At 39.2% G+C, this 26,782-nt stretch overlaps 1 protein-coding gene across 2 annotated transcripts in view; it reads left to right on the top strand.

The window, feature by feature from the left end:
* Positions 1-26,782, top strand: part of LOC120506501 (transient receptor potential cation channel subfamily V member 6-like) — a 27,765-nt gene extending 983 nt beyond the window's left edge. The window contains exons 2-15 of one of the 2 annotated variants that reach the window (XM_039718157.1): positions 8,994-9,091; positions 9,508-9,630; positions 10,510-10,650; positions 11,174-11,272; positions 11,480-11,655; positions 12,504-12,650; positions 14,947-15,159; positions 15,483-15,569; positions 16,601-16,677; positions 16,864-17,029; positions 17,319-17,385; positions 17,962-18,230; positions 18,976-19,082; positions 24,857-26,782. In XM_039718157.1, the coding sequence (XP_039574091.1) occupies positions 8,994-9,091; positions 9,508-9,630; positions 10,510-10,650; positions 11,174-11,272; positions 11,480-11,655; positions 12,504-12,650; positions 14,947-15,159; positions 15,483-15,569; positions 16,601-16,677; positions 16,864-17,029; positions 17,319-17,385; positions 17,962-18,230; positions 18,976-19,082; positions 24,857-24,863 (1,777 nt within the window). In that variant the 3' untranslated portion in view covers positions 24,864-26,782. Of the gene's footprint in view, positions 1-8,993; positions 9,092-9,507; positions 9,631-10,509; positions 10,651-11,173; positions 11,273-11,479; positions 11,656-12,503; positions 12,651-14,946; positions 15,160-15,482; positions 15,570-16,600; positions 16,678-16,863; positions 17,030-17,318; positions 17,386-17,961; positions 18,231-18,975; positions 19,083-20,612; positions 24,203-24,856 lie in introns of those variants that run through there. The other variant, XM_039718156.1, reaches the window with a different exon arrangement.

The raw sequence follows: 26,782 nt of genomic DNA, 5'->3' as shown, positions 1-26,782 counted from the left end.
ATGTGTGTGATGTGTAGGCTGCAGTCAGCTGAAATAGTGGTGCTTTTTTGTCAGGATTTTGCTTTCTGTCTCTCTAAAGGTTGCTCTTACTGTGGGATAGAGTAGGCTTAATGTTGTTAAATGTTTTGGGGGTCAGTCACCTTCTGGGTCAGACCGTGCTTTCTCAGACCTCTGACCTGGGTGTCAACACGTACAGTGACTCCTCTTAGACCTTAGATTATCCAAAAGATTGGCTGTGTCTTCCCATGTGAGCACTGAAGGCTGTTTGTTACTGCTCTGCAGGGTTGTTCCCTCCATACAGAGATGTGGGACTATTCATGGAAATACAGCTGGATCTGGTTTTCATTGTCATTTCTGCATGCACAAATGCTGCAGTACTCAAATAACAAATTGCTTCCAGTTGCTTGTAAAATCTGTTTTTTCTTTCCACGCATAACTCTCAACATCTGCGGGAACAAAAAGGTGACTGTGTGGACAAAATCTATACATATGTATATGTACATACATATATATATATATATATATATATATAAAAATATGCAAAGAAGTAGATTAAGGGGGACAAAAGTACACCTTTAGGGAAATAATTATATCATTATCTAGCCTCTGACCAAGTAATAAAGCCAGTTCCAGTTTACTTCAGAGCAGTGGGACTTAAATACACTTAAAATGGGAGGGACAATGGGAACAATAGTGTTTCTGTGGAATGCTAAAGTGTTTACATTTTGATGTGTTCATGAAAAACATCACAGGTAACTGAAAAATAAGTTCTCAGCAGGTTCTGTAAGATCCAAATGAGTACAAAATAGAAGCATAAATATATTAATATATCAAATTAGTTGTATTGATTATATACTAATAATTAATACCAATAAGCAATAAGTTGTAATACAGGTTTTTTTTATGATTATAACATTATCTTCATATTTTTAAGTCAAAGAGATGTGGAAGGAAGCTCTGCTGATCTCTAACCTCCTACTTGAAGCTGAACTATTACCAGCAAGAGATCACATTGCTTTAGCTCTGTCTAGCTCAGTTTTGAAAACTTCCCAGGACAGAGGTTCCTCCATATCTTTTGGTACCTGTTGCAGTGCTGTAGTAACCTCCTAGTGAAAGAGTTTGTTTGGGTTTTTTTCCCAAATATTCAGTCTGATTTTGATGATACTCCTGTCCCTTGTTAGCCTTCTGCTGTTGCCAAGAGGGGTTTGTTCCCTTCCTTTTTGTTGCTCCCATTCACGCAGGCTCCTGTTAGATTGCCACTTCTCTTTGCTCATTGGTCCTCATGAGTCATGTGCTGCAGGGCCATTAACATCTTGTGTGTTGATGGAGGAAAGCATTAAAAATGTTAGTCATATAAACCCTTCTGCATAAAATTCTCTTAGATCACTGTAGTGCAATCCCACTGGCCCCAAAGTTAATGTTTCTTTGTTTCTTTATAAAGCTCTCTGTAAAACACATGCAGTGTGCACAATATTCTCTGTGAAATCAGGGTTGCATGGGGACATGCTTGTTCCCTTCCATTTTAGTTCCATATGTTTCCCACAGCTTTCAACCAACACAAATTAGCCTCTTGCTATTTGGTCACAAATTACGTGGTGCCGATATATGAAAAATCTTTTGCTAAAGAGGGACAGGACCAGTTCTTCCTCCTATTATCCTGCTCTTTCCTTTCTTTTCCCCGGGGATGCTCAGAGTTTGAGGAGAAAAAAAAAAGAAAATGGACATTTTGCAGAGGACCGGTTTTATTACTTTCACGTTTTTACTTATATACAGATATAAAAACACAGCAGGAAGACCTTTGGTGACTAGTGTGTGGGAACTGCTCTTATGAAACCTCTGCTTTTGTGGAAAAACTGTTGTAAGCCAAAAGGTCTTTTGCTGCGTCCTGCATTTTGTGGTATAGAACTGCAGTGTTGTGGCTTCAGCTTGAGTTCTTCTTAGTGAAAATGATGTTGGAATACATACAGTAATTAGCAGTGATTGAATTCTACTATTGTCTTATTCAAAGACAGTGGTAAATATGTTACTATTTAACTAGCATTCTCTGATGGCACACAGAAAGTCTACAAGAGAAGAACAAAGCTTTTTTTTCCTGTCTGACAACTGGTGATAATACCAGAAAATTGATTGTTTTGGTAGTTGTCACCTTCCCTGGCATCAATGTTTGGTCTCTTTCTTTGTGTGAAACAGTCCTTTGAATCTTATTAGCAGTAGATCTCAGCATTATTCACAGAAGGGGGTTAATATTTCACTATAATATTTCCCCAGGGGAATCCAGGTTCAGAAAATGCAATACAATCTCCTAACATTGAAGAGAATTTAGAGTTTATTTGGCCTTAATCTTCTGGTTCCTCTCTGTTGAAGACTCTACTTTTTAAGCAGCCTGTAGGTCAGTGTGGAACCCCCGGGACAGTGGTCACATCTCATATATCCTCTCTAGAATCATCTTTGGAAGGAAACTCTGAGATCTACACAGCCTGAAGCATATGAGCATAATCCCTCAATGTAATTCATAATGACGGAGAACAGAAAGATGAATCCTTATGAAAATTTGGGCCTGACAGAGGTGAAGAAGGATCACATGTCTGTCACAATGTAATAGATCCTCTAGAAATTATTTTCAGTGCAAGAGTTTCCAAGGAAATGTGAACAATTTCCTCCTAGAATGTGATTTTAGAAAATCCACTCTATGAGAATTGCACTGTTCATAAAAAAATAAGCAATATATAAATTAGAACAAGTGAGTGCATGGTAACAGTACCTGTAAAAGTATAACAATAATGTAGTATTTTTCCTCCTGCTATTGCCTGTATTCATAACTATGGTTGATAAATAGTAACTAATGCATTAGAGGTGCCTGGAACAATTTGCATAACTTGCAGAGAGCTATGGTCATTCTAAAGATGTCACTATAAAACATTTGGTTTCCAAATTCTTTGGTGGCTCTTTAGTGTCCCAGACATATTAGTGAGGTGCTTTGCTTATCCTGGAAACAAATGTGGCACAAATAAAGAGGCAGCTCAGCCCAATGCAGGTAAACTGTTTTTTTTAAGAGTTGTGCAGGGCCACAGAGAGCCTTCAGCTCCTACATAAATCTTTCTCAAGCCAGTAGTGAATGAGATGTTCCCATAGTTTGGCTGTTCATTTGTCTAAACGAAATTACTGAGTTTTTATCCCAATTTAGCATAGGATTACCCTGTCTTGAAATCCACAATACCTGTCAGTATTAATTGGTTTGCTCCCAAAAGGTGACAGTGAAATAAAGATGCCAGCTTTCAGTTACAGCACTTCATTTATAGCTTGTTTCAACAACTGTGTTTCCGAGTAGTCAAGATGCAAAGAACAATTGGCTGCTGTGCATAAAATAAAATCAAAAGCATCAATAGCAGCATTTCTGGTCTTTTCTTCTACTAAGACTCCTTCATCTTAATGAAAGTTTTGAGACTAATAGTGGAAAACAGTCTCCCTAATTTCACAAGTATAAAGGTCCTCCAGAAGTCATGTTTCCCCAGCAATGCACAGACATACACAAACCCAATCTCAGCCTAAGATGCATCTAAGGCTCATAGATTTAGGAAGTTATTTGTAGATTTATCAATTTATTTGATTTCCTAAACTTGGCCATAGGTTTCCATATAAAGAAGAAAACATGACATTTTTGCTCTTAACCTCCCCCTCCCCCCAAATAAAAAAGCTGGTAGAAAAAATATATTAGACACTGGGTAAGGAACACAAACCTGGAATAAAACTGAAAGAAAATCCCTATTGACAAGGCCTGGAAGTTTTGATGCAGAATGAGGTTATACATCACGGAAAAAAATTGTTTTGTGACTGCTTCAGTGATAATAAATAACAACTAACAACTTCTGAACCACTAAAACAGTTCTAGCATGAGATTATTCTTATGATGGTCTCAGATGCAGAATTAGAAAAAAAAAAAGTGTTAATGCAAGCAGAATGCCCTGCTGGAAATGACTGATCAAGGTTTCTATTGCTTTTGTGGCAGATAGTTAAATATCTGAAGGGATAAGAATTCCCTATCAGTTTCTTGTCTAGTAACATTGGCAATTATTAACCTGTTTAATTTATTTCCAGAGAAGCTCTGTTTACTCTCAGCTGAAGGGGCTTTGACATACATGAGCAAGAGGTCCCACTTAACTTGCTGAGTCTTGTTGCTGGTGCTGAAGAAATTTGCTGACCCTGTTGATTGTCCAAGCCCCTGTTATCTGGCTCCTTTTCACTTCCTGCAATTATTCCCTAACTCCTTCTTTGGCATTTTGCTAGGTGGTTGCTTTGATCCTCTTTCAGCTGGTTGGCTTCCTCTGAGCAGCCCTCTGCCCTCCTGAAGGCTTTCTCACATTTACATGCACATGCTAGCAGAAGGAAGGCAGAAGATTAATCTCCTCTGGCAATTTCATGATTCATTCTGGAGCATGGATATTCTGAGCACAACAGGGGAAGAAGAGAAAGCTAATATAATATTCTGATGATGTATTTGTAGCTTAGGTTAAAATAATTGCTTTAGAACCCCAGGAACTGACTTTCTATTGGCATAAAGCTTGAAGCTGGAAGCAAACTTAAATTAGAGCAAAGAATGGGGAAATTCCATATAGTAAATTATTGAAGTTGTAGAATCTGATAAGGGAAGAACAGAAAGAGATGCTTCATTGCATTTCTGGTGAGTTCAGTCGTGAAATAGAATCTTCAGATTGGTTGTTGTCCAGATAGTTCACATACTTATAATATTTCCCTGTTCTGAAAGAATAATCATAGCAATCAAAATTCTTCTTTTTATAATGAAATTAAGACTTATTTACTAGTCTTTGCATTCTCTATCTCTCCAGAAGTGAAATGAGCACGCTGCACTCCAAAAGAAGTGCTTAAGAGGCTAAAAGGGTACATATTACCAGCAGAAAGTGCTTGTGAAATCTTTAACCTTGTTTAGAACTGTTTTACATTACTACCTCAGTCAGAATGTGACCTACATTTTATCTTCTCTTGTTTCACAATGGATTTTCGGGTGTCCTGATTTTGTCCTCACCTATCTTGGAAAAACAGCTCACGGCTTCCCTCATTGAATCACCTGTGAAGAAAACGGGCCGATAGTAAGGCATGACCAAGGCTCACTCATGCCTCCACACAGACACATTCCTTAGCTCAGCAACAACAACCCAGGAGCACATCCAGATGGATATTCTTGTGGTTCTCCTTGCCCCTCAGAATTACTGGTTTGCCACGGAACTGTGCTTAACCTAAACTGATCCTGTAAGGCAACATCCAGTCTGCCTAGTGTTACAAACTTAGCTGGGTAAATCAGGAGATCATGTTCCTTGATTTCATAGCTGTTGAAGGGGATGAAGAGGATTAGAAGAGAAGCTTAACTTTGATGTGCTGAATTATCCGGATATGTCTGCTGAATCATTTTTCTGAAAGCCAGCCTCACTGTTCAGTGACATAATGGTACTTTTTGGAAGCTAAGCATCTACTGTAGGCAGCTCTGTTAAGAGACTTAAGTTACAGACTTTGCCAGCTGCTGCTTTGACACTCAAAGGGGCCCAAGTAGTAAAATGCTAAACTCTGTGCTGCGTTTGATCTCTCAGGAAGAAAGTTGGTTAAATATGCAGAAGTTAAATAATTGAAAATGTTTTGAAGGTTCTAAATTCATGTGACTTCATTTAATTTTTTATATTAGCAAATTTGCTTCCCCTAGTTTTTGACATTTATATGCTCAGTACATTGCTGTAATGTATTAAAAATTAGTTGATAATTAGAATGGTATGTTTTAAATGAGGTTAAAATGTTTCCCCAATTATGAGACAGAAAATTAAATGAGAGTAAAAGCATATGCCAGGAACATGTAACTCACAAACCTTTGAGACTTCCCAAGCAGTGTGCCATGACATTTGCCAGTATTTCTGAGCTCCTTTTCTGGTTTGCTCTTTGGCCTGAGATCTCTGGCATTTTAAGCCCAGTTAGAAGTTGCTGCAATAAGAAGAAATGTTTGACAATTTTGCCCTCAGTTTCCAAAAGCTGAGCGTAGTATTTTTTAGTTGACTTCCTTGTAGCAGTATTGTGAGTTAATTAGTTGTTTACAAGAACTATGGTAATTTTTGAGAGAAAGATATTGTGTTTGTGTCCTCCCATGTCATCTCTTGCCCAATCCTTCCTTCTCTCTGAGGTCATTTGAGGGATAAAGGCTTACCCAGTCAAGCATCAACATATTAATTGTAGCATTGTTTATGCTATTGAAACCCCACTTCCTGCCTCTGAAACTTGTCTTTTCCAGAACCACAGAGTCTTTCTTAGCCAAAATAGTGGCATAGGTGGCAAGCTGACTTCACCAACACTGAATCTTAAGACTTTTGCTTAGAGTGACTCTTCATTTAGTTCCTGTTTGTTTGATCCTAGATGCAATCTCCTCATCAAATCATCATGTCATTAGTTAGTAATGAAATTGACGCATGAGTAAGCTATAGAAGGAATACTTCCCCAACTAGGAGTGTGAAGGACATATAAAAATATCTCGGAATGGCTCCCTGATGTGTTGAGGATTGTTATCCTGAATGTTTTTATTTCTCCTCTGCTTTTCGGGGGTTTTCTAGTTTATAGTGACTTGGGTAATGGGGTGTTTTTGGTGACAGGAAGTGGAGTGATAAACATGATGTTCAGTTATGCTTTGATTACTTGTAGCCCATGTCCATTAATTTACACTTACTCAAAGATTTCTCTTTATCTGTATAATTCTGTTATTTTTTGTTTTGCTTCATCCCCAAGTTTTCTCAAGTGTCTTTCCACTATAAAAGAGAGCAGAATTCTCACATTTCAAGTGGATTAAATCCAGAGATAATGGCATATAAATTTCTTATAGATTCAAGGTCTTGTTGTTCATAAGAGAATAATTTAAAGCAAAAAACACATATTCCTGTGAGCCAGAGAATTCATGTTGCCTGCTTTCCTGTTGTTTTATTGTTAAACTGTCTTGTACTTAAGATGTGTGAGTTGTAAGAAAACATGTTTTGCAATGGGCCATTTATATTCTCTCTGTCTCTGATGTGGATTTTATTGTGCCTTATAACAGAGTTATATTCACAGGTAATGTATCCTCACATAAGTGGTACTACTTAATACAAAGCACCTATTGCTTTATGTAGGATTTATCCCCAAAATCTTGTAACTAAATAATGCCGAAATACATGGAACATCACCAGGAGGAAGCATTTACTGGATCTGCAGGTGTATGGTTTAACTAATGTATTTGCCCCACATGTGTTTTTGGGAGGAGTGCTTAAGACAAGCATTGCCAGTTGTTATACTGTAGTAAAGGGACAGATAGAGGCTGGTAGAAAAACAAGGGCTGGTGTTATCCTGGTTCATATCAGCTTGAATTTGTCATTTTCTACTGTAATCCTTAGATTTATTCCACATCACACATTGCAGCCTGACCTGGGCCATGCTAGATAATTAAGATCAAATTAAACATCTGTACTAGAAAACAGCAGGGGTGAGATAAAAGCACAAAATTTTAATTTGAACAGAGATCTAAAACTGACCTTGTCTGGTTGGGAGAGAGGAATCTCTTTCTATTTCATACTGAAAAACTCGTGAGACAATTTTTTTCTTTAGGTTTGAGAGCCTTTCCTCCCCTTTAATCATTGCCTCCTGAATATGGATACTTATAATTCTTTATTTGTATAAAATCAAGAAATCATAAAGCCCACACCAAAACATTTTTTAATTTATGATTTAAAAGAGGAACCTGAAAATACTGAAGTATAACAGAAATATTTACCTAAATTTTGTAGATTTTGTTATTTTTTAAATTCTGTGTGGCCAACTCATGATTTCGAACATTGGCAAACCTTGTTTGGATGCTGAACAAACACTGCAAGCTCTCTTCAGGTACTTACATAAATTGATAGGAACACTGCCTGGAGCCTTCTCATTTCCAGGCTAAACAGTCAGTTCTCTCAGCCTTTCCTCATCTGAGAGGATAATTTTTTGATTCTTATGATCATTTTTTGCCTTTTGCTGAACTCTCTCCAGTAGCTCCATGTGTGTTTTGTACTCAAGATCCTAAGACCTGGATACAGGGCTCTAGGTATGGCCTCACCAGAGCTAGAGTAGCTCTGAGTAGAGGTGGGGGGATCACCTCCCATGACCTGTTATTTGCTTCCCAAGACCTTGCTGTAGCAAAGTTTGATGGCTGTACTTATAAATTCTTCATCAAGCCCAAAAGATATATGCTCAAATAACCCAGATCTTCATGGAAGACTCAAGGACATGCTTCAGCTATGAGTGACCCACTATGTCTGGAACTTGCTTGATGCATGCTCTTTCCCAGGACATGACCATATTTCAGTTCTCAACAATTTCCTCAGTTCTCTCAGCACTAGAGAAAAAAGTAGTATAGCTAAGTTGTCAATGTTTTCTCCATAACTTTGTATATGGATGAACTACATTTCAGAGCTCCATCTCTTAATTATAGGAAGTGTTGCTAGAACACAGATGGAATCCTTGTTTTCTGTTTTCTATCCACTGTGGGAGCAATTCAGACAAAAACCTTTTCTTAATTTATTGTGCTGTGTGAAGAAGCAACTGGCTTTTTCTGGCTGCTGAGATAACTACTTGCAGAAGGGCTTCAATGACCCATCATTTGCTATTTCTGTGCCTCAAAAAGTGGGATATAAAAACAATAAATATTTTGGTCTAGACAGCTTTCTCTCTGCTGCCACCATACGGCTCAGCACCAGTAAGCCAAGAGATTATGAATTTCAGTGTGTTTTTAAAATTGCACTGCTCTGCTTTTTCCTGTTCTTTTCCCCCCCCTCTTTCGGTGCATTCTAAGACTACCTCAGATGGTAGATGTACACTGCTGATTTTTCAGTGAAAATGTTCAAGATACAAACTGTCTTGAACAAAGGCCATGCTAGCTCTGGAGAGAGGCACCATGTGTTTGACTTTGTTCCTTATCAGCCACTTTTTCTTGACTCCAGGATCTGGGAATCCCCACTCCTTCAGGCTGCCAAAGAGAACAACCTTGCTGCCATTAGGAAACTTCTCACTGATGGAACATGCGATATCTATCAGAGAGGTAACTGGGATTACTTGAAAAAAAATGGTTTCTGTGGAAGGCAAGAGCTTCCTGCAGTGAGCAGTGTGTTAGTTTTGTTTTTTTTTTTAAATTGCATCAGCAGATTCAGATGACTTAACTCTGTGTCAGCAGCTTTGCAACAAAGTGAGTTTTCTGACTTGGTTGTGCTCATTCACTTTATGCCTGAGATCAGTTGTCACTTACAGACACCTGAAGTTTCTGATCAGTTTTCAGATTTTGTTGAAGTGAAGGACAGAGACTGTGCAGTTGTGTGGCTGTACCAGGCACTACTCAAGGGAGGACATAGCCCTCCTGTAATTCCCCACCTCAATGAATCTATTTCTGCTTTTTTTTTCCTCTGCTTTCTGTACAGTTGAACACCTTGACAATTCTCATTCTTGTCCTACTGTTACTAGGCGCAGTGGGAGAGACTGCCCTTCATGTAGCTGCCATGTATGATAACTTGGAGGCAGCAGTGGCTCTGATGGAAGCAGCTCCTGAGCTTATCAATGAGAGGATGACATCAGAACTTTATGAAGGTAATATCACTGGGAATGAGGATGGGCAGGATTCCCTGCAGGAGGGGAGAGGAAGTGCTACTTGTACTTTTGGGAAACTGGATTGTATGGTTCCTGGTTCAATATGTTGCTGAAATGTTACATGGCAAAACCAGCATGAAAATGGCTTCTGACCTTTCTTGGAAGGTACAATTATATTAAACATGAGTACACACATGTGCAAACATGCAAAGGCCTTGTCCAGGGAATTGCAAGGATATATACAGTTTGCTTTCAGACATACACATTAGTAAAAAAAGGGATATCTGCCTGGCCTCCCCTAAAAGGAGAAAAAGGAGTTATTTGGTTGAGGAAATTAGAAATGTGGCCACGGCTTTTGAGGCTAGACTCTTACCCAGATTTTTAAAGAATGCTTCTGGTTGACTACACAGAAATTTTAGTTTGAATCTCAAAACAAATAAAATAATAATATTAATAATGGGTTTTTTTAAATTCTAAAGCCTAGTTTGAAGGATTAGAGGAAGTCTTTGGGAGTCTTGTCTTGACCGTAATCTTCATTTCTTATTAAGGAAATCATAGTCGATCTCACAACTTTCTGTTTGCTTCCCAGAAGAGAGTGACATGTCTTGATTTTCCCTAGAAAAAAAATCTAGAGAATGTATCCTGTTGGAGTTTTTTGCCAATTTGTAAAGTCAGTTGTAATAAATTACTGAAAAGATTTAAGTAGAATGAAACCTCTGGAAAATCTCTAGCACGACCCTTTGCACACAACAGAGATAACTTCAAAGCCAATTCCTTTAGCTGCTGTCCATTTACCATGACTGACACATGAACTGCAGACTGCTGATCAGCCTCAAGCTGCTTTCTTGAATGACATGGTTTTGTTTCTGTGTCTTGCAGGGCAGACAGCTCTCCACATTGCAGCAGCCAACCAGAACACCATGTTGGTGAAGGCTTTGCTTAAGAGAGGAGCCAATGCCAGCACAGCAAGGGCCACTGGGCACTTCTTCAGGCGCAGCTCCCAGAACCTTTTCTATTTTGGTACAGCCTTAACTTCTCCCCTTGCTGCTACAGGAGGGAACCAGTGGGAGGGGACGTGGGGGAGCCTTACTTTAGTCCCCATCTAAAGTGGATAAACAGAGGCTCCTATCTCCAAGTGTCATCAGACATACACCTTTTAGCAGAGAGTAAGACTTTGAGTGTGTGAATGTTATGTGAATACAAATCATACACATTTTATAGATTGGCATGTATGAAAATAAATACATATATTGTATAAAAATTGTAATTTAGTGTCTTCCTAGCAGCAAATTACTTGTCAACCTTCTTATGGAGGTAAACCACTGTAAAGAACATTTCTTCCTTTTAGTGTTGTGTGGGACAGGTCTTCTTTAACCTTTCCGATTAGGATGAGAAATGGGGTGGAATTTTACAAGTTACCTAAAGTAACTCCTCCTTTCATATCCTATGGTTTCATAGCTTGGATAGCTTTCCCTCAGCATACTTCAACCTCTTCTACCTCCTGGATCCTTAATGTTGTTTCTCCCCATTCCTTTCATTTCAGGAGAACATGTTTTATCTTTTGCTGCCTGTGTGGGAAATGAAGAAATTGTGCAGCTGCTCATTGAAAATGGAGCTGACATTAGAGCTCAAGATTCTCTGGGTATGTGCTGTGGGGCTCAATGAATTATATAGAGTAGATCTGGACATTTTAATTCACGCTGTCACCCGTGCATGCAAATATTTTTCTCTCACTAGAAACAGCTGTGGGATGAGGGATATGAGGAAAATAAAAGCCATCAGTTCATTCTCAGTCTTTGCACAGGGCTGGGCTATTCCAGATACTTCATCCAGTCTGCTTCCTTCATAGGTAACACTGTTCTTCACATCCTGGTTCTCCAACCTAATAAGACGTTTGCCTGCCACATGTACAGCCTGATACTGTCCTATGACAGGAACAAAGAGGGACCAGGGTCACTTGAACTGATTCCTAACAATGAGGGGCTTAGTCCATTCAAACTGGCTGGAGTTGAGGGCAACACTGTGGTGAGTTTGTGTGACACTGGTAGCTCTGTACAAAAGAAATGGAGACCTTGAAATAACATCACTCAGATCACGGGTGTTTGTGTATGTTCTTAGTGGGTAGGAGATAAGTAACAAGATTTTTTTTCCCAGAAGTCTTATGTAGACCCCAAAACCCCTTTATAAGAAATTGGTTTATCCTAATGAAAGACATGAGTCCTTAAAGAATAGATATTTTCTCCCAATTTTTGAAGCATTTGAGTTAAACAGGTATTAACAGACACATTGAGCCCAAGTAATTTTTTGAAAGGCTCACAGAAATTATTGTCTTGGTTGTGTAGATTTCATTACTTTAAATGTGACACATGGGAAACCTCTTTGGATACCCACAGGCATTTATTCACAGACAAAATCTTAGCATTTAGTGCAAACCCTCATCCTTCCACTCACTGAAAAGACAAAGGTGGTTAGTGTTTCTTCTGTAGATTCACAAGGGACAGGATAATTTCCCTTGTCACACCTCTTTTCTGATGTCTTAGAAGAGGAATAAAACATTTTTTTCCTAATAGACATGCAATTCCATCTGAAGTCTATTGTCAAGTAACTTTAGTAGTTTGATTAGAATTTAGAGTAAAAATAACTCATCCTTTATGTCAAGCATGAGCTAATAATCAAATGGGCATCTGAAAAGTATCTTCCACTTCTTAACCTGCTGTAATTGTTCCCAAGAGATATGAGAACCACAACAGCTACCAAGTTCAAGGAAAACATGTCATAACTGAAGGCTTTGAACAACTTTATTTGTTCTCAGTGCAAATGCACTATATACTGGAAAGCTTCTGACATCCTTGCCTCCCTTCTTTTCTCCTCAGATGTTTCAGTACCTTATGCAGAAGCGGAAGCAGAATCTCTGGTCCTTTGGCCCCTTGAGCACTGTGCTGTATGATATCACAGAGATTGACTCCTGGGCTGAAGATCAGTCCTTCCTCGAGCTCATAGTATCCACCAAGAAGAGAGAGGTACTGCACTGCGTGGATTCTGTGTGCAGGCCATGGTGATTATAGAGGGGGAATAATGATGAGTTTGAAGGTTCAAGCTCACTGATACAATCCACAGAGCAAGGACTTTGTAGCATGAGCTGCAGAGGACACATGAAGTATAGGGGTTTATTATTGCTTTACATGCAGTTTTTTCTGTGGTGTGAAGATTGAAAGTTATTGAAAGAACTAGGTATGAACAAACTACAGAAAAGGGTTTTCTCCCAGCAGGCCAAAAGATACACTAAGAACCTGTAGAGTAGCTCTAGCAAGTATCTTCCTGTACCTGTGATACTGATTAACTCTCAGAATATCCCTATGAGACAGGAGTACATTCAGAAATCCTAAACTGGAGTGCATTTAAAAACCACTCATTGCTATTTTTCCCTTCATTTAATGACAGGTTATGACTCAAAACAAAGTGGGCAAATTATCTCTGCTGTAGGCTCAAAAGCTTGTGAAGGGATTAATAAGACAAAAATAGCTGAGTGTAATGGAAAGCTTTGATAGATCTCCCTAGGACTTTCAAGGTACACAACTCTATCAGTTGTAATGACCTTAAATAATCCTAACAGGACAGGAAATGAATCAGAAGACACTTCAATTAGCACAGTTCTGCCCACCCTGTATTATTTCCACCTACCAAAATTTTAGTCAAACCTTTCTAACTAAAGTTTGTGCTTCTGGAGAGCTTTGCTATAGAGTTGCTATGTCTATGGAGCATTCATTTGCTCTTAAGTGAAATCCTCTAAATTTCTATGAGTGGGGATACATATGGAAATCCAGGGAAAAGCAGTCCATGTCAAAAAATATAACAAGCTTAGAAGATGTCCCACTTTAGAACACTAAACCGTAATTCTAAAAAGAAAGCAGAATATTGGGCCTCTCTTATCCCAGAACATTCATACAGTGCTTGCAGATCCAAGAATCCTAATTTCAGAAGATAAGATGTCCCCAAATACCAAGAGATATAATGATTTATTTTTCGGAATGCTCTACACTTACTTAGATGCAGTTGCAATTTTTTGATGCATAACTGGTAATTATTTTTTGCAATTGATATGTTTGGCCCAAAATGTTTGCTGCCTCTCTAGAAGAATGCCACGTGTGACCCCATCGCATCATCCCTTCCCAGTTCAATACTGGACTAGAGAAGAACCTTTAGCCCCCAGACAGAAGCAGATTCCTCTTGGATTAAGGGGAATGCATACACACATAGATACTAAGATACATTTTCTGATCCTGAAGTGGTTGAAAACTAAAAAAAAAAAAAAATAGATGGGAACTAAGATATGGGAAGATTATAGTAAGCTTCAAACTTGTATTATCCCTTTGAAAATGAAATGTACTGTCCTATGCAAAGAATTCCAGAATACTGACTTCTGCAGAAACCACAACATCCATAGGTGGATTCTCTCTCATGCCGTTTTGATCCGTTATGATTTTTCATAGCCTATTTCATAGGCTATTCAAGAGTCATGTCCATTTATGGAAACATTCCCTGCACTTTGTGCACTCAGCAATTTTTGGCTGACTTAGAGGAAACAGGGCATTGTAGCAAGAGAAGAAAAACATCCAGTGTGCCTCAAGTAGTTTTTCTTTAAAGTAACCCAGTCACAAAAATTTGACTCACATTTCCTTCTCACTTACTGCAGTTGTCCCCTAAACAACAGAAAGTAAATCTAGAAATATATAATAAAGTGTGTGGCTCAAATTAATAAGTTGTAAAGTACACCTGTCTCTCCTACTTATACTCGGTCAGTCTTCTAGTATAAGCTGAAGGCTTGATATAGACAATTCAATTAATTATCACCCAGATAATAAGGCAGAAACTGAAAGGCAGTATTTTTACATAAGCCATAGAGCATCAGACAAGTACAAATATATTTTAGAAAAATGTTTCCATTTTCTTATTTTTAAACGTCTGATACAGAAACTTGTGTTGTTGTACTAACAGGAATATTCTGTCATCCTCAATTCTATGTTCCTACACTGAGAACAAATGTATTCCAGTATCTAATATGCTTTTCTTGTACTTCCCACTGTTACTCAACAGCTGTTCTCTGCAGGATATATTTCTTTTTTCCAAAGCTCTTTATTGTCCGACTGGGCAAATCCAATGCCCACTAGACCATTCCACTTTTGCAAAGTAAATTCAGCTTCATAATGCTGAATAGGCAGATGAGAATAGTTTGTTAACACTCTCTCAGGAAAATTTGTGAATGCTGTTGAAACAATGCACTTTTGGCAATTAATTCCTTCTTTCTCTCTTCCTCAGGCACGCCAGATCTTGGACCTAACACCTGTGAAGGAGCTGGTGAGCCTGAAGTGGAACATGTATGGTCGTCCCTATTTCTGTTTCCTGGCCTTATTCTACATCCTCTACATGGTGTGCTTCACCATGTGCTGCGTCTACCGACCTCTGAAACCCCGCACAGGCAACAGAACCAGCAGCAGGGACAACACAGTCTATGTCCAGAAAATGCTTCAGGTACTGTGGCTGTAGGAGTTGGAGCCCCCATTGGGGCTCCCATCTAACCTACTTAACTGAAAAGGCCAATCCTTGCCCAGTCCTCAGCTATTGCAGCTGTCCTACTCCCTTCTTTCAGCCAGCTGACCTTTGTCAGGGAGGAATAGGAGGTGTGCTCTGCTCTCCATTGCTGTGGCTGGGCTGGTTCCTCTGGCATTGCCAGGTCTGCTCATGTTTATTATAAGTAACAACAGGCTTTCTTCTCCCCCATCCTCTTTTAAAATTTACTTTCACTTTATTTAAAATTTAATTTTAACTTTCATTAACTTTTTTTTTTTTTTCAGGAATCATATGTGGCATATGAAGATGAACTGAGGCTGGTGGGGGAACTGATCACAGTCATTGGAGCTGTAGTAATTTTGGTCCTTGAGGTAAGAGAAACAGCTATACAGTTTCAAGTATCATCAAGGCAGATTTTATTTACTAGACAAACATGGATTTGTGCTCACTACTTGGTAGGGCTTATTTTTTTAGTCTGAGTGCTTCAACATATGTCTATGGCAATAGACATTGCCAACAGTATCTATTAGATGAGACAGAGACTGTGGCAATGTCCTAGTAAGACTCCAGGTGCGGAAGAAGCAATTAGAAGGATTGGTCCCACTCTCAAATACTGTCTGCAGGGTAATCCACAGTTCCTGTTAGCACCATCCATGTCTAGCTGATTCCCAGATATTGCTTCACCCAGCACCCATAAATATTCCTGTCTTTAGGGGTGCTGAGTAAAGTGATTTCTGTCCATAAAGAGAAAAGTTTTGAAATTAATTGGAGATCAGTTACTCTCTGGACTTGTAACAGGAGCCTTTCTCAACTACCCCCCACTTGATTTTATTATAATAGGAAATAGAAGAAACATTTTTGATAAAACTCAAAAAATAAGAACTGAAAATTAAGCAGGTAGTGTAAACTGCTTTCTGCCTATGTGGGGTGCATCAGGCACAGCTGGCCAAAGGAGGTGATTGCCCCCTCTGCTCTGCACTGGTGTGACCTCAGCTTGAGTGCAGTGTGCAGTTTTGATTTTATGGTGTGTTCCAGAAGCACAAGTTGTTCTTCCTGTGCTTAGTCAGGACTCTGGAGCGAAGGCAACAACCAACACAGTGTGAATTATAACAAACTCCTTTGATTCCACAAGAAGATCTTTTTTGTCTTTGTTACTGAGGCACCTCTCTCTGACAAGTCTCCCAATCTGCCCAGGCATTCTTAGATTTTTCAGCAATCTCTGTCTCATCCCCAGAAGGGTCCACCTGGCTCAACCATTCTGATTTTAAAGTATCATAGAAATTGATCCATCAAAGGAGATGTGGCTGACCCTAAGAACCTGTGAATATTGGTGGTTGCCATGACATTTAGTAGTGTTGTGGAAACTGTCTGAGTCCTTAAGTTAACAGGATGTCTCTCTTAGATTCCAGATATCCTTAGAGTTGGAGCAGCTAAATACTTTGGACAAACAATCCTAGGAGGGCCTTTCCACATCATTGTGTAAGTAGAGAACATAATAAGTCTAATAAATATATTGTGTATCGTTTTCCCCACTGCTCTCTTTTGCCAGATGAGTCACTTTCTCCATTTTCTTTAGCGTGTTCTTTCTCTGGATTTATTTTTCTTAATGGCTCGGCTAATATGTCCTTTACTGAACATTTTTTTGCTGTCTCTGCTTTCTTGCAGCATCACATACGCTTGCATGATCCTGGTGACCATGGTGATGCGCCTCACCAGCACAACTGGGGAGGTGGTGCCCATGTCCTTTGCCCTGGTGCTGGGCTGGTGCAATGTCATGTACTTCGCTCGGGGCTTCCAGATGCTCGGACCTTTCACCATCATGATCCAAAAGGTGTGAGACACAGACAAATACGGGCTATCCTGGCACCTCTTTGCAGATAGGGAGAACTGTAAGAGTACTTTTCCCCCACTCAGGATTATTTGCTTAATTTTGCATTCACATAAAACAAACTGGTTCTTGTCTACACAGAGCATTTTAGAACTTTCACATTCTCTCTTTAGTGCAAAGGTTTCCTTTAGTCTGCTCATGGTCTTAGAATCTGGAAAAAGGTTTACATGGGGTGACACTGTGACTTGGTGGAACAGTTGGGCCTCATGGTGGATCTGCCTTTGCTCTACAGATGATATTTGGAGATCTCATGCGGTTTTGCTGGCTCATGGCTGTGGTGATATTGGGCTTTGCATCAGGTGAGTCTACAAAGAGAAAATAATCATGTTACCCCTGCCAACTGCTTTGGTATGAATTAAGAGTGTGGGTTTTGATTAAATCTCTGATTGACTTCTGAATAGCTGGAAAAACTGGTGATGATGTTTAGCTTCTATTTCTCTGAGCGTGGTCACCTTCCCAGTACTGACTTCTGTTCTCAAACCATGAGTTTGGTTTTCAATTCTTGCACTTTCCAGGGTCATAGAAACTAGGATAATTCAGATAATTCCATATATTTTTAAGTCAAGGTAACATACTGCAATTATGATATTTGTCTGTGGAAAATTTGATTAGCACACATAGCTTTATTATATCCTTGAGGATAAAAAAATCACTACATTGAAAAATAAATAAATAATGAAGGTAATTTTAGGTCATTTTATCATGGAGACCAGTGATTCTAATCAGGGAGTTATCCTTGTGTAGAAACACATGCAGGTCCTGCCCAGACCATATTTTTTTTGGTCAGAATCTCTTACAGGATTCTGTTATTCCTCCTGGAATGTAGTTCCTGTTGTTAAACTCTCTCTTTTTTTCTCCTCATTTCTCTCTTCCAGCTTTTTACATCATCTTCCAGACAGAGAACCCTGAAAACCTTGGGCAGTTCTACAACTATCCCATGTCCTTGTTCACCACTTTTGAGCTGTTCCTCACTATCATTGATGGCCCTGCAAACTATGATGTGGACCTGCCCTTTATGTACAGTGTGGTGTACTTTGCTTTTGCCATCATTGCCACCCTCCTTATGCTCAACTTGTTAATTGCCATGATGGGTGACACCCACTGGAGAGTGGCCCACGAGCAGGATGAGCTCTGGAGAGCCCAGGTAATCTAGTTAAGGTGGGCATTCCTACCAATTTCAAATAGCAGCTAGAAACCCATCAGCCTTTCTTGTCCATGCCGTGTCTCCCTAGAAGTTTGTTCCCTACGTGGGGAATCTCTTGTTAAATAGAATTGAAATTGCTTTTTTTCTTTTTTTTTTTTTTTTTTTTTTTTTTTGCAAATCACATTGCTGTGTAAAAATTATAATTATAGGGGTTGGATAAGGGGGAATAGAACACTAGGTAATGGTTACATGAAGGCTAGAAATGTCTTTCGATGCACTAAAAGTAGTTGGCCTGACTGTCTTGGTCAAAAGGCAAAGAAATTCAACCAGTTCTATAGCTAATCGAGAGGAAATCAATTTCCTCTGCTTTTCTGTGAGAAAGAAGTCAAACAAATGGTAGAATGTAGTCAGTCATGTGGCCACAGTGGCAAGTTCTGATGACAACTAAAATAGGTATACATGCTGTCCTCTTCTCTAGCTTGCAATTAATTTCCATGAGGTATAAAAGGAAAGAAATGGAACAATGTTTTAAGACCACCATTACTTCTTCAAAACATGTCACAGTTAGACCTAAATCAGTGACTGCCTTATTTGAAATGGAGTATAGACTCTATAATTGGTTTTTGCCTTAACAAACTATAATGAAGTACAGCATGGGTCAGTGCTCATGAAACTAATGTTTTTGTAAGTGAGTCTGATTTTTTTTTTCTAATTTATTGAGCGTTTTCTTTTTCTCATTCCCAAGGTTGTTGCTACTACTGTGATGTTGGAGCGGAAACTGCCGCGGTGCCTGTGGCCGCGCTCGGGAATCTGTGGGCGGGAGTTTGGGCTGGGGGACCGATGGTATCTCAGGTGAGTTCTCTTGGAGTGTGTGATGTCAGGATCCAATGAGAAGAACCCAATGTATGGCTGTTAATAAAGAGCCTCTCCAGTGGTCTTGGGAGTGTTTGAAGTGCTGTCCTTACGGAATACAGACCCCAGTCTGTTTTCTGTCTGTGACTGATAGATAGACAAGCACTGTCTCCCTCAGAAAGCTCTGCTGTGCATTTCCTTGTGAAATCAGCTGATGCCTTCTCATCCAGTAGTCACATTGGACAGACCCCAGAAACTGCAGGGGTTATAAGACCTGAATTTTTCTTTCAAACTTCTTGTAATGAGTGTCACTGAACTTCACTGCTGTGCTTGGTTGGCCATCCCTGTCCCTTGGACACATGAAATGGCAGAGGCAGAATCAATTTATCAGGCATTCAACAGCAACGAGCTGCCCTCTGAATGACTCAAAATCAGAACAGGAATAATTAGTTAAAATTTCTTTCTGGAGTGAACCTAGTAAATACTTTATACTTTGCAATGACTGTGTCAGGTGGCAAAGGCACAGGTCCAGGATTTCAGGTTAGGCACTGAACTAAAAAACTGTCTGTAGTCTGGATAACATTAAATTCCTCATTATTTCTGATTTTAATCAATATTTTTGCTGGGTGAGAAAAGAAATAACTTTCGGGCATTTGCCTTTTCTAACTGTGCCATCTTTTGCTGATAAAGCCAGAAGAGGGAGTGGTGGCTGTATGAATCATAGAATCATAGACTCATAGACTATCCTAAGTTAGAAGGAACCCACAAGGATCATCAAAGTCCAACTCCTGGCCCTGCACAGGACTTTCTGCAGGTTTTGCAGACAAACTGAGCCTTGAGGATTTTCTTATTTACTGGGCAGAACAAGCAGACCTAAAGTGGTGCCAGTATGCAACACTTTCAGTCCAAGGCATGGAATATAGAAATATATTGCAAGAGCAATGTCCCAGAAATTCACTGAGAAAAATTGGGATTGCCAATTATTTACTGGATGCTGTGAGAAAAGAGTGCTGTGATTTAGTTCTGTCAAGTCACATGGGTGTTCCTTATATATGTGTGGGATAGTAATTCAGAGGACTTAAGTAGTGTAGAGGACTGGTGGAAGTGGAGCAGTTAAATACAAGTTCAGCAAGAGAGGAGTGACATCCTGAGGCTAGCAGCCCTAGAGTATCAGAGGAGGAAAGTCAAGAACAGAGAAAATAAACGAATATGTGCATATATGTGAATATATGCGTATATCAAGGTCTGCCAGTTGCTTACAGCTGGCAAAATGGAAAGGCTAAATCATGACTGGGAAATGAGTTAAAGGACAAGAAACCACGAACAGACAAAGGTACTGAAATCAGTGATGAGGATGAAGGTCTAGGAGGTAACTGTACTAGCAGCCTCTAGCATCCTGCTTATAATAAGTTTCCTGTGCAGATTTTTCTGGAATGTCTTTGTCAGTAGGCTTGTTTTTTGGAGGGTTTTTTTTGATAAACTGGCACTTTTCTACTTCATTCAGTTTATGTTGTTCTAATCCTCTTCCAGAATTGAAGACAGGGTTGATCCCAACAAGCACAAGATGATGCGGTACACAGAGGCATTTAAGGTTCAGGATAGGGATAACTATGACAAAGGTTCAGAAAAGCTGGAGACCAACAGGGACACTTTGTGCAAGAAGGAAGCAGACAGAGCAGTGTCTGCTCTGTCACTGTCACGGAGCACATCCAGAGCTAGTTCTCACCGTGGCTGGGAGATACTGAGGCGCAACACCTTCCGCCAGCTCTGTGGAGAGGTCAGTCCTGCCATGGATGAGGAGGTCTATGATGTCTAAGAAGCCTCTGTTTTCACTCCACAGTATGTGAAGTGGCCCTTTTGTCATGACAGTTGTCTTCTACAGCTGTTCATACACTCCCCATCACGCCACACACATTCGTCAGCCTTGGAGAACTCTGCTGGTGAAGATTTTGTGAGCAGTTCATGACATCTGGGCTATGGCAAAATAATGCAATCTTTTCTCTCCTACTTGTAAGCCTCTTTGCAATTGCACTGATATTTGCACCAAGCTGGTGGGTTTATTGAGCTGTGTTATGCAAATAATCAAAAGAAGCCTGCAATGGGATTTCATCCATTTACAATGAAGTGATAACAGTAAGCCCTCTTCCAGACTGTTACATAGAGTATAATCTTCCCCCCCAGTTTCATGAAATTGCAAGGCTCTCATAGCAAAGAATGACTGAAGTTCTGATTTATGATTTGACACAGAACAGAAAAAAACCCAAACTCCCCCAAACCCCACAAATCCTGTAACTGATCTCAGGAATGAAGGTAGTTGTTGACACTGTGATGATCAAAAAGGACTGTAACTACTCAGCTGGCATTCAGGGACTGACAGATTCTGCCCTCTGAAGAAAGGCAGTCTCCATTAACTGCAATTTCAACATTTCTGGCTTAGCAGGACTGTTTTGGTTTGCTTGTTTGGATTTTCTATTGGTGATGAATGTTTTTGTTTGTTTTAATTTTTTGTCACGAGCGCACTTTAAGCTTTAAAAAAGATGTGATTGCTGTTCCTGGGAGTATTCTAAAGCGGGAACTTATTTTCCAATTGAGAAAGTGTATGACCTGGTTAGGTGACTTTCAGCAGTGTAAAATTTCAGCAGAGATACTTATCTCCCAAGTAAGCTAAAGCTGGTCTTTTGTTTTTTTTGTGGAAGAAGGTTTCTGAACCAGAGTTCCCTGACTTATAACTGAGCCATCAAGGTTAAGTAGTGAGCTCCTATTTAACACAGACAGAAATGGTGAGGAGGTGTTGGACAGGTGAATAAGAACTATTGCAGAAACAGTTCAGAAACTGGCACTTGCTCCCTCTCTGTCTCTCTCTGAAAGTCTAAAACTATCCAATGAGCAACTGATTTGAACAGTGAACAAGTTGGATGAAAGTCTAAAACTATCCAATGAACAGTGAACCAGTTGGATGAAAGTCTAAAACTATCCAATGAACAACTATCAACAGTTCCCTTCCAGGCATGTGCCAGTCTGTCAGTTTATCATCTGCCTCAGGCCACTTTAAGAAAAATGAAGAAATGTTCAGAGAAATGGACAGTCATTTCAGTTTCTTTTTGTATTCTCAGGAGTGTGGAGTTTCATTCCAGTAGCAGAAGTTAAGCAGAAAGCAATCCATGGTCTTAACATTTCCTTCCAATGATACTAGTAACAGCAACTTTGTTCTTTAAGAAATTAAAGATTATTATCTAGCACTAGACTTTGAGCCAAATCACCCTGTGATAATCAAAGCAGACAATGAAAAAACTGAATCCAGTGGATTTCTGATTTTATTGAAATATCACTGCAAACCTCTCCTACACCTTCTCACTTGTGTAATGAGTATCATGATCTTTGCAATTGTGTGTTTTTATTTAAATGCCCACTTTCTCTTACTTGATTTTTTTTTTCTCCAATGGAAGACAGACAGAAGGATGTCACTTGTCACTCTGTAAGCTTTTCAGTTGACTAATGTTACTGAATTAAAGGTCTTGCCTGGTCTCAGTCACTAAAGTGCTGTCAGTCCTTCCCAAAAGCTTTGGCCTTTTCACTGGAGATCTATGGAAATGGGAGCAATGTGGTACATTAACCAGAACTGTGAAATGTTGCTCTATTGTAGATTAGTTTTATTTCATAGTGAATAGGCAATAGCAAGAGGGGGAGAACTAATGATTTCCAGGTCCTATCCCTGGCCCCAAATATAGTAGAATTTTTACTAGTTTGAAAAATAGCTTGAAAACTGAAATACATCTATGATGGAACAACATACTGTCATTTCTATGAAATAACTCCCCCTTGTAACAAAATAATAATAACAATAATAATCATAATAATAATGTAGATTGAATTACAAGTTGTGTAAGCCCTGGTTCTGATTTTGCATTCTTTTTCATTGTTATAAACACTGAGTAATTTGATCTTAGTAATTAAAGCAACACTTTGACATGGCATGAAGCAGAACATAATTCAGTTACCAGTGCTTGACCTTTTATAAATTTTGGTATCCACTCTCCAAGTGCCTTCTTTCATAAAATTGCATCCTGTGATCCTTAGCTTTCAAACTTCCTGCAAAGAACCCCTGCAAACAACAGCCTCAGAACTGTGTGATTGATTTTCTGACTTTGGAATTGCCTAATGTAAATAGGATAGAGAATCATAGAAAGAGGGGACCTTTAAAGGTCCTGTAGCCCAGAAACTGAGCAGGCACATCTTCAGTTGGATCAGGTTGCTCAAAGCCCTGTCCAACCAGACCTTGAATGTTTCCAGAGATGGTGCACCCATCACCTCTCTGGAAAACCTGTTCCAGTATTTCACCACCTTCACTGTAAAAAGATTTCTTACTGGCTCCTATTGGAATTTGACTTCCAGTTTCCTAAAATGACTTGCATATTTTAAAAAAACCAAAACCATGGAGAAAGACCTTGTGCAAAAGGGGGCAGAATATTTTACCAATAGAAAATTGATTCCCAGGTCTTTTGTTGATGATCAATGATGCAGAGCATTTTTAGAATAATTTTATTTATCTGTAGGATAAATGGCTACAGAACAAAACTAGAGGTGTGGAAATGTGGCAGATGTAATGGGCACACCAGTTGTTTGGAATATCAAATTTAATACATAAATGTATTAATGACTACCTACCCACAGTCATTTGGACATAGATACATGAAGTTCACCTGTGTGAATCTCAGGTGATGAAGTAATAGGAGGCACTGGAATCACCTTCGCACTGTTTCAATGCAATCTAGGTCTGACTCAGCAAAAGCAGTGCCTTCAGTCACACAGAGGCAGAACACTTTCACTGTAATATTCTGCATGAATGTGCTGCTTCAAGATTTGCTTCATGTTCTGTGCTTTTTGGTGTAGTTATGTCCTAAAATTCTGAAATAGTATTGCTGCTCCTTGCTGTTGCAAGGTGTCTTTCCTCTCCTTCCTAACAATATTGCAATTATTTCAAAGCAGACATTCCTCCCCTCTCTGAAAGTGCTAACCTCAAACTGTCTTCTACATTACTGAAGTTTATGATAATGTGATGAATGAATGTTTTGATCCACTTGCTTATAGTTGAATGAAATATATTTTGCTGACAATAAAAATATGGAGTGTCTTGGCTGCTTCTTTGTGTCTAAAATAACTATCAGGAGCCAATTTTTGTGTTAGCTTCTCTAGCATCAATAATAGGCATTAGCTGATCAATAGTTTATATTGTCACATATGGGTCCACACAAATTTTTTTTAATTAAATCTGTTGTTCCACAACAATCCACTTCAGGTATTTCTTTATACAAAGTTTGTACAATGTTCCAAATACCGATTTCTGGTTTAAACTATGAACTGCCAAGGTCCTGGTTTTTAAAGTCATTGAGAGTTTAGTGAAAACTGCAGGGCAGTTATCTTTTCTTCAGGGAAGAAGTTTTCCTTTCATGCTCATGGAAGGATGCATGTTGGACAGTGAGGCAACAATGCCAATATAATACACATTTATACAGAGTTTTCTCAGGAATGCACATGCAAAAGAGATACAGCTAACTCAGTTTTATAATGTGCCAGTGTATAATCATGGTTCACTGAATTTGATGTTTACACCACTCCTTAAATTATTACTGTGAGTCAAGTTGATTTTTTGAAAGCTTCCTAAATGGGAATGAACCAATTCAACAAATACTTGGTTCATAGATGATTAGGGTAATAATTAGAGCCATTAACTATTGATATTAAGAATAAAGTTAACTTTATCTCTGAAATTACAGAATTTAAATCAAGCTCTCAGCTGTGCACTGAGAACTCTCTGGCAAGAGTTGTGTCCTGACCTGAGAAATCTACAATCCAAGACAAGAAACTAGTGAAGATGTAAGCAAGCATTTCTGAGATGAGCCATATGAAAACCCTCTGGTCTTACTACTGTTTTATGCTCAGTTGATAATTGCAAATTGTTTCCTCTCTGCTGCTCCGAAAGAAGCACACTCTACCATCAACACTCTGCATACATGAAAACCTTGTCCTTGGAACACCTTCCTATTCCTTAATCAAATGTATTGGTTGGCTGAAAAAAAATTTTATTGCAAAGAATTCACTGAGACTGTATGTTGGAAAGAACCGGTAGGAAAGAAAACACTGCTCTGTAAGATCAACCAGCCTACAGTGTCAGAATAAATTATTCTTTATAATCTCTGAGAAGTTCTAAGTTAATCTAGGAACTTTAATATAAAACATCAATAAATTCAAGCTTCTGGGGTAACAATATCTGCAACACATACTAATTAACTCTTTTACTGGTGTAGTCAAGCATCTGTGACAGCCACTTGGCAACACCATGCTATGCATTGTTCTGTCTGGGTCATGGATGGAAAACTGAGGAGAAAGATTTTCCTAGATTCTCAAGGACATAGCAGCGTAAATAATTCATTTATTTGCACTTCAACTAAAAGATAATAAAATTACAAGAATAGGTTTTAAGGAGGTACAAGGCAGATGCAGCTGCATCTATGCTACTTTTGCACATGGATGTCCATAGTGCTTCCTCTTATTATATTTTATTGCAGACATGAAACAGAATCCAATGGATTCAGATTAGAGTTAGGTCTTTTCTCAAGCTTATAGTCCTGTTAATTTGCTTGGTCTCCTGGGGAAAGTGACCTGGACTGTTAAAGCAATAGAGACTGGCTCATTCTAACATGATACTCTGGAAATACTGCTGAAATGCTTGAGAATGCTGGCATGCTTCTTCCTTCTGTGGCTCAGAGTTTGGGATGGGCCTCGGCCACTCCCACTGGGAAGACGGTATGATATTTCACATATGGAATAATCAGGAATGGATCATAAATGTCAATGTGCAAAAGGTCAGCTTCATAGCTGGCATTGGCTGTGGACAGCCAGCACACACTTATCAGGGTATTGATCCTCATTCTAAAGCAACTGACCTTTAACAAACACCGATCTCCCTGGGGTGGGGCTGGTGGAAGGAGTGGCTCACCAAATAGCAGATGGTGATCCTAGATGCTCTCCTGGGCTGAAAGCATAATAGTTTCTACAGACTCATGGTCTGGAGGAACCTATGCTGAAAGAAGCCATGTAGTCAGTCCAGGTTTTTTGGTTGGGCTAAGATCTTTAACCACCACCTTTTCTCAACCAGCCTCAATGCTCTCCTCCTATTCTCTGTGAAAGACAAGGATAGGATATTTTGAAATACTTTTTACTTATGGTACCAATGCATTTCCACCTCTCCTTCACTTCAAACAGGAGTTGCCATTTATATATTTGTTCAACAATTTTTCTTCAAGACTGTTTATGTATAGTGTTGAACACTGTTCAGGTAAAACAAGAATAATTGAAAGTAGTTTTTGAGCATTTTTAAGATGACTTTCCCTAATCAGTAGTTGCTGAACAGGGTGCTGGGAGAATCTGAAGCAACATTGCCTTGGCCAGCTACAAAAGTAACCACCATGGTGCTTCTCTTCTTGAACCATCAACACAAATGATCCAGTGTCAGAACTACCTCCTCATAATACACAAGAGGTGACCTACTTAAACACAAATATATATATGAATTCTGAAAAGTGAGGGCATTTTTGAACCATAGCACGTCTGATCACAAATAAGAGGAAAAGGGTAAAGTGAAATAGTCAGGAACTCAGCATTTTCTTGGGAAGGTCTAGTCAAAACCCTCCAGTACTTTC

Source organism: Passer montanus, unplaced genomic scaffold, assembly GCF_014805655.1.
Source record: "Passer montanus isolate IOZ18808 unplaced genomic scaffold, ASM1480565v1 scaffold39, whole genome shotgun sequence".
Classification (NCBI taxonomy): domain Eukaryota; kingdom Metazoa; phylum Chordata; class Aves; order Passeriformes; family Passeridae; genus Passer; species Passer montanus.
The sequence above is the reverse complement of the archived record's forward strand: the minus strand, read 5'-3'. Positions and strand labels throughout refer to the sequence as shown.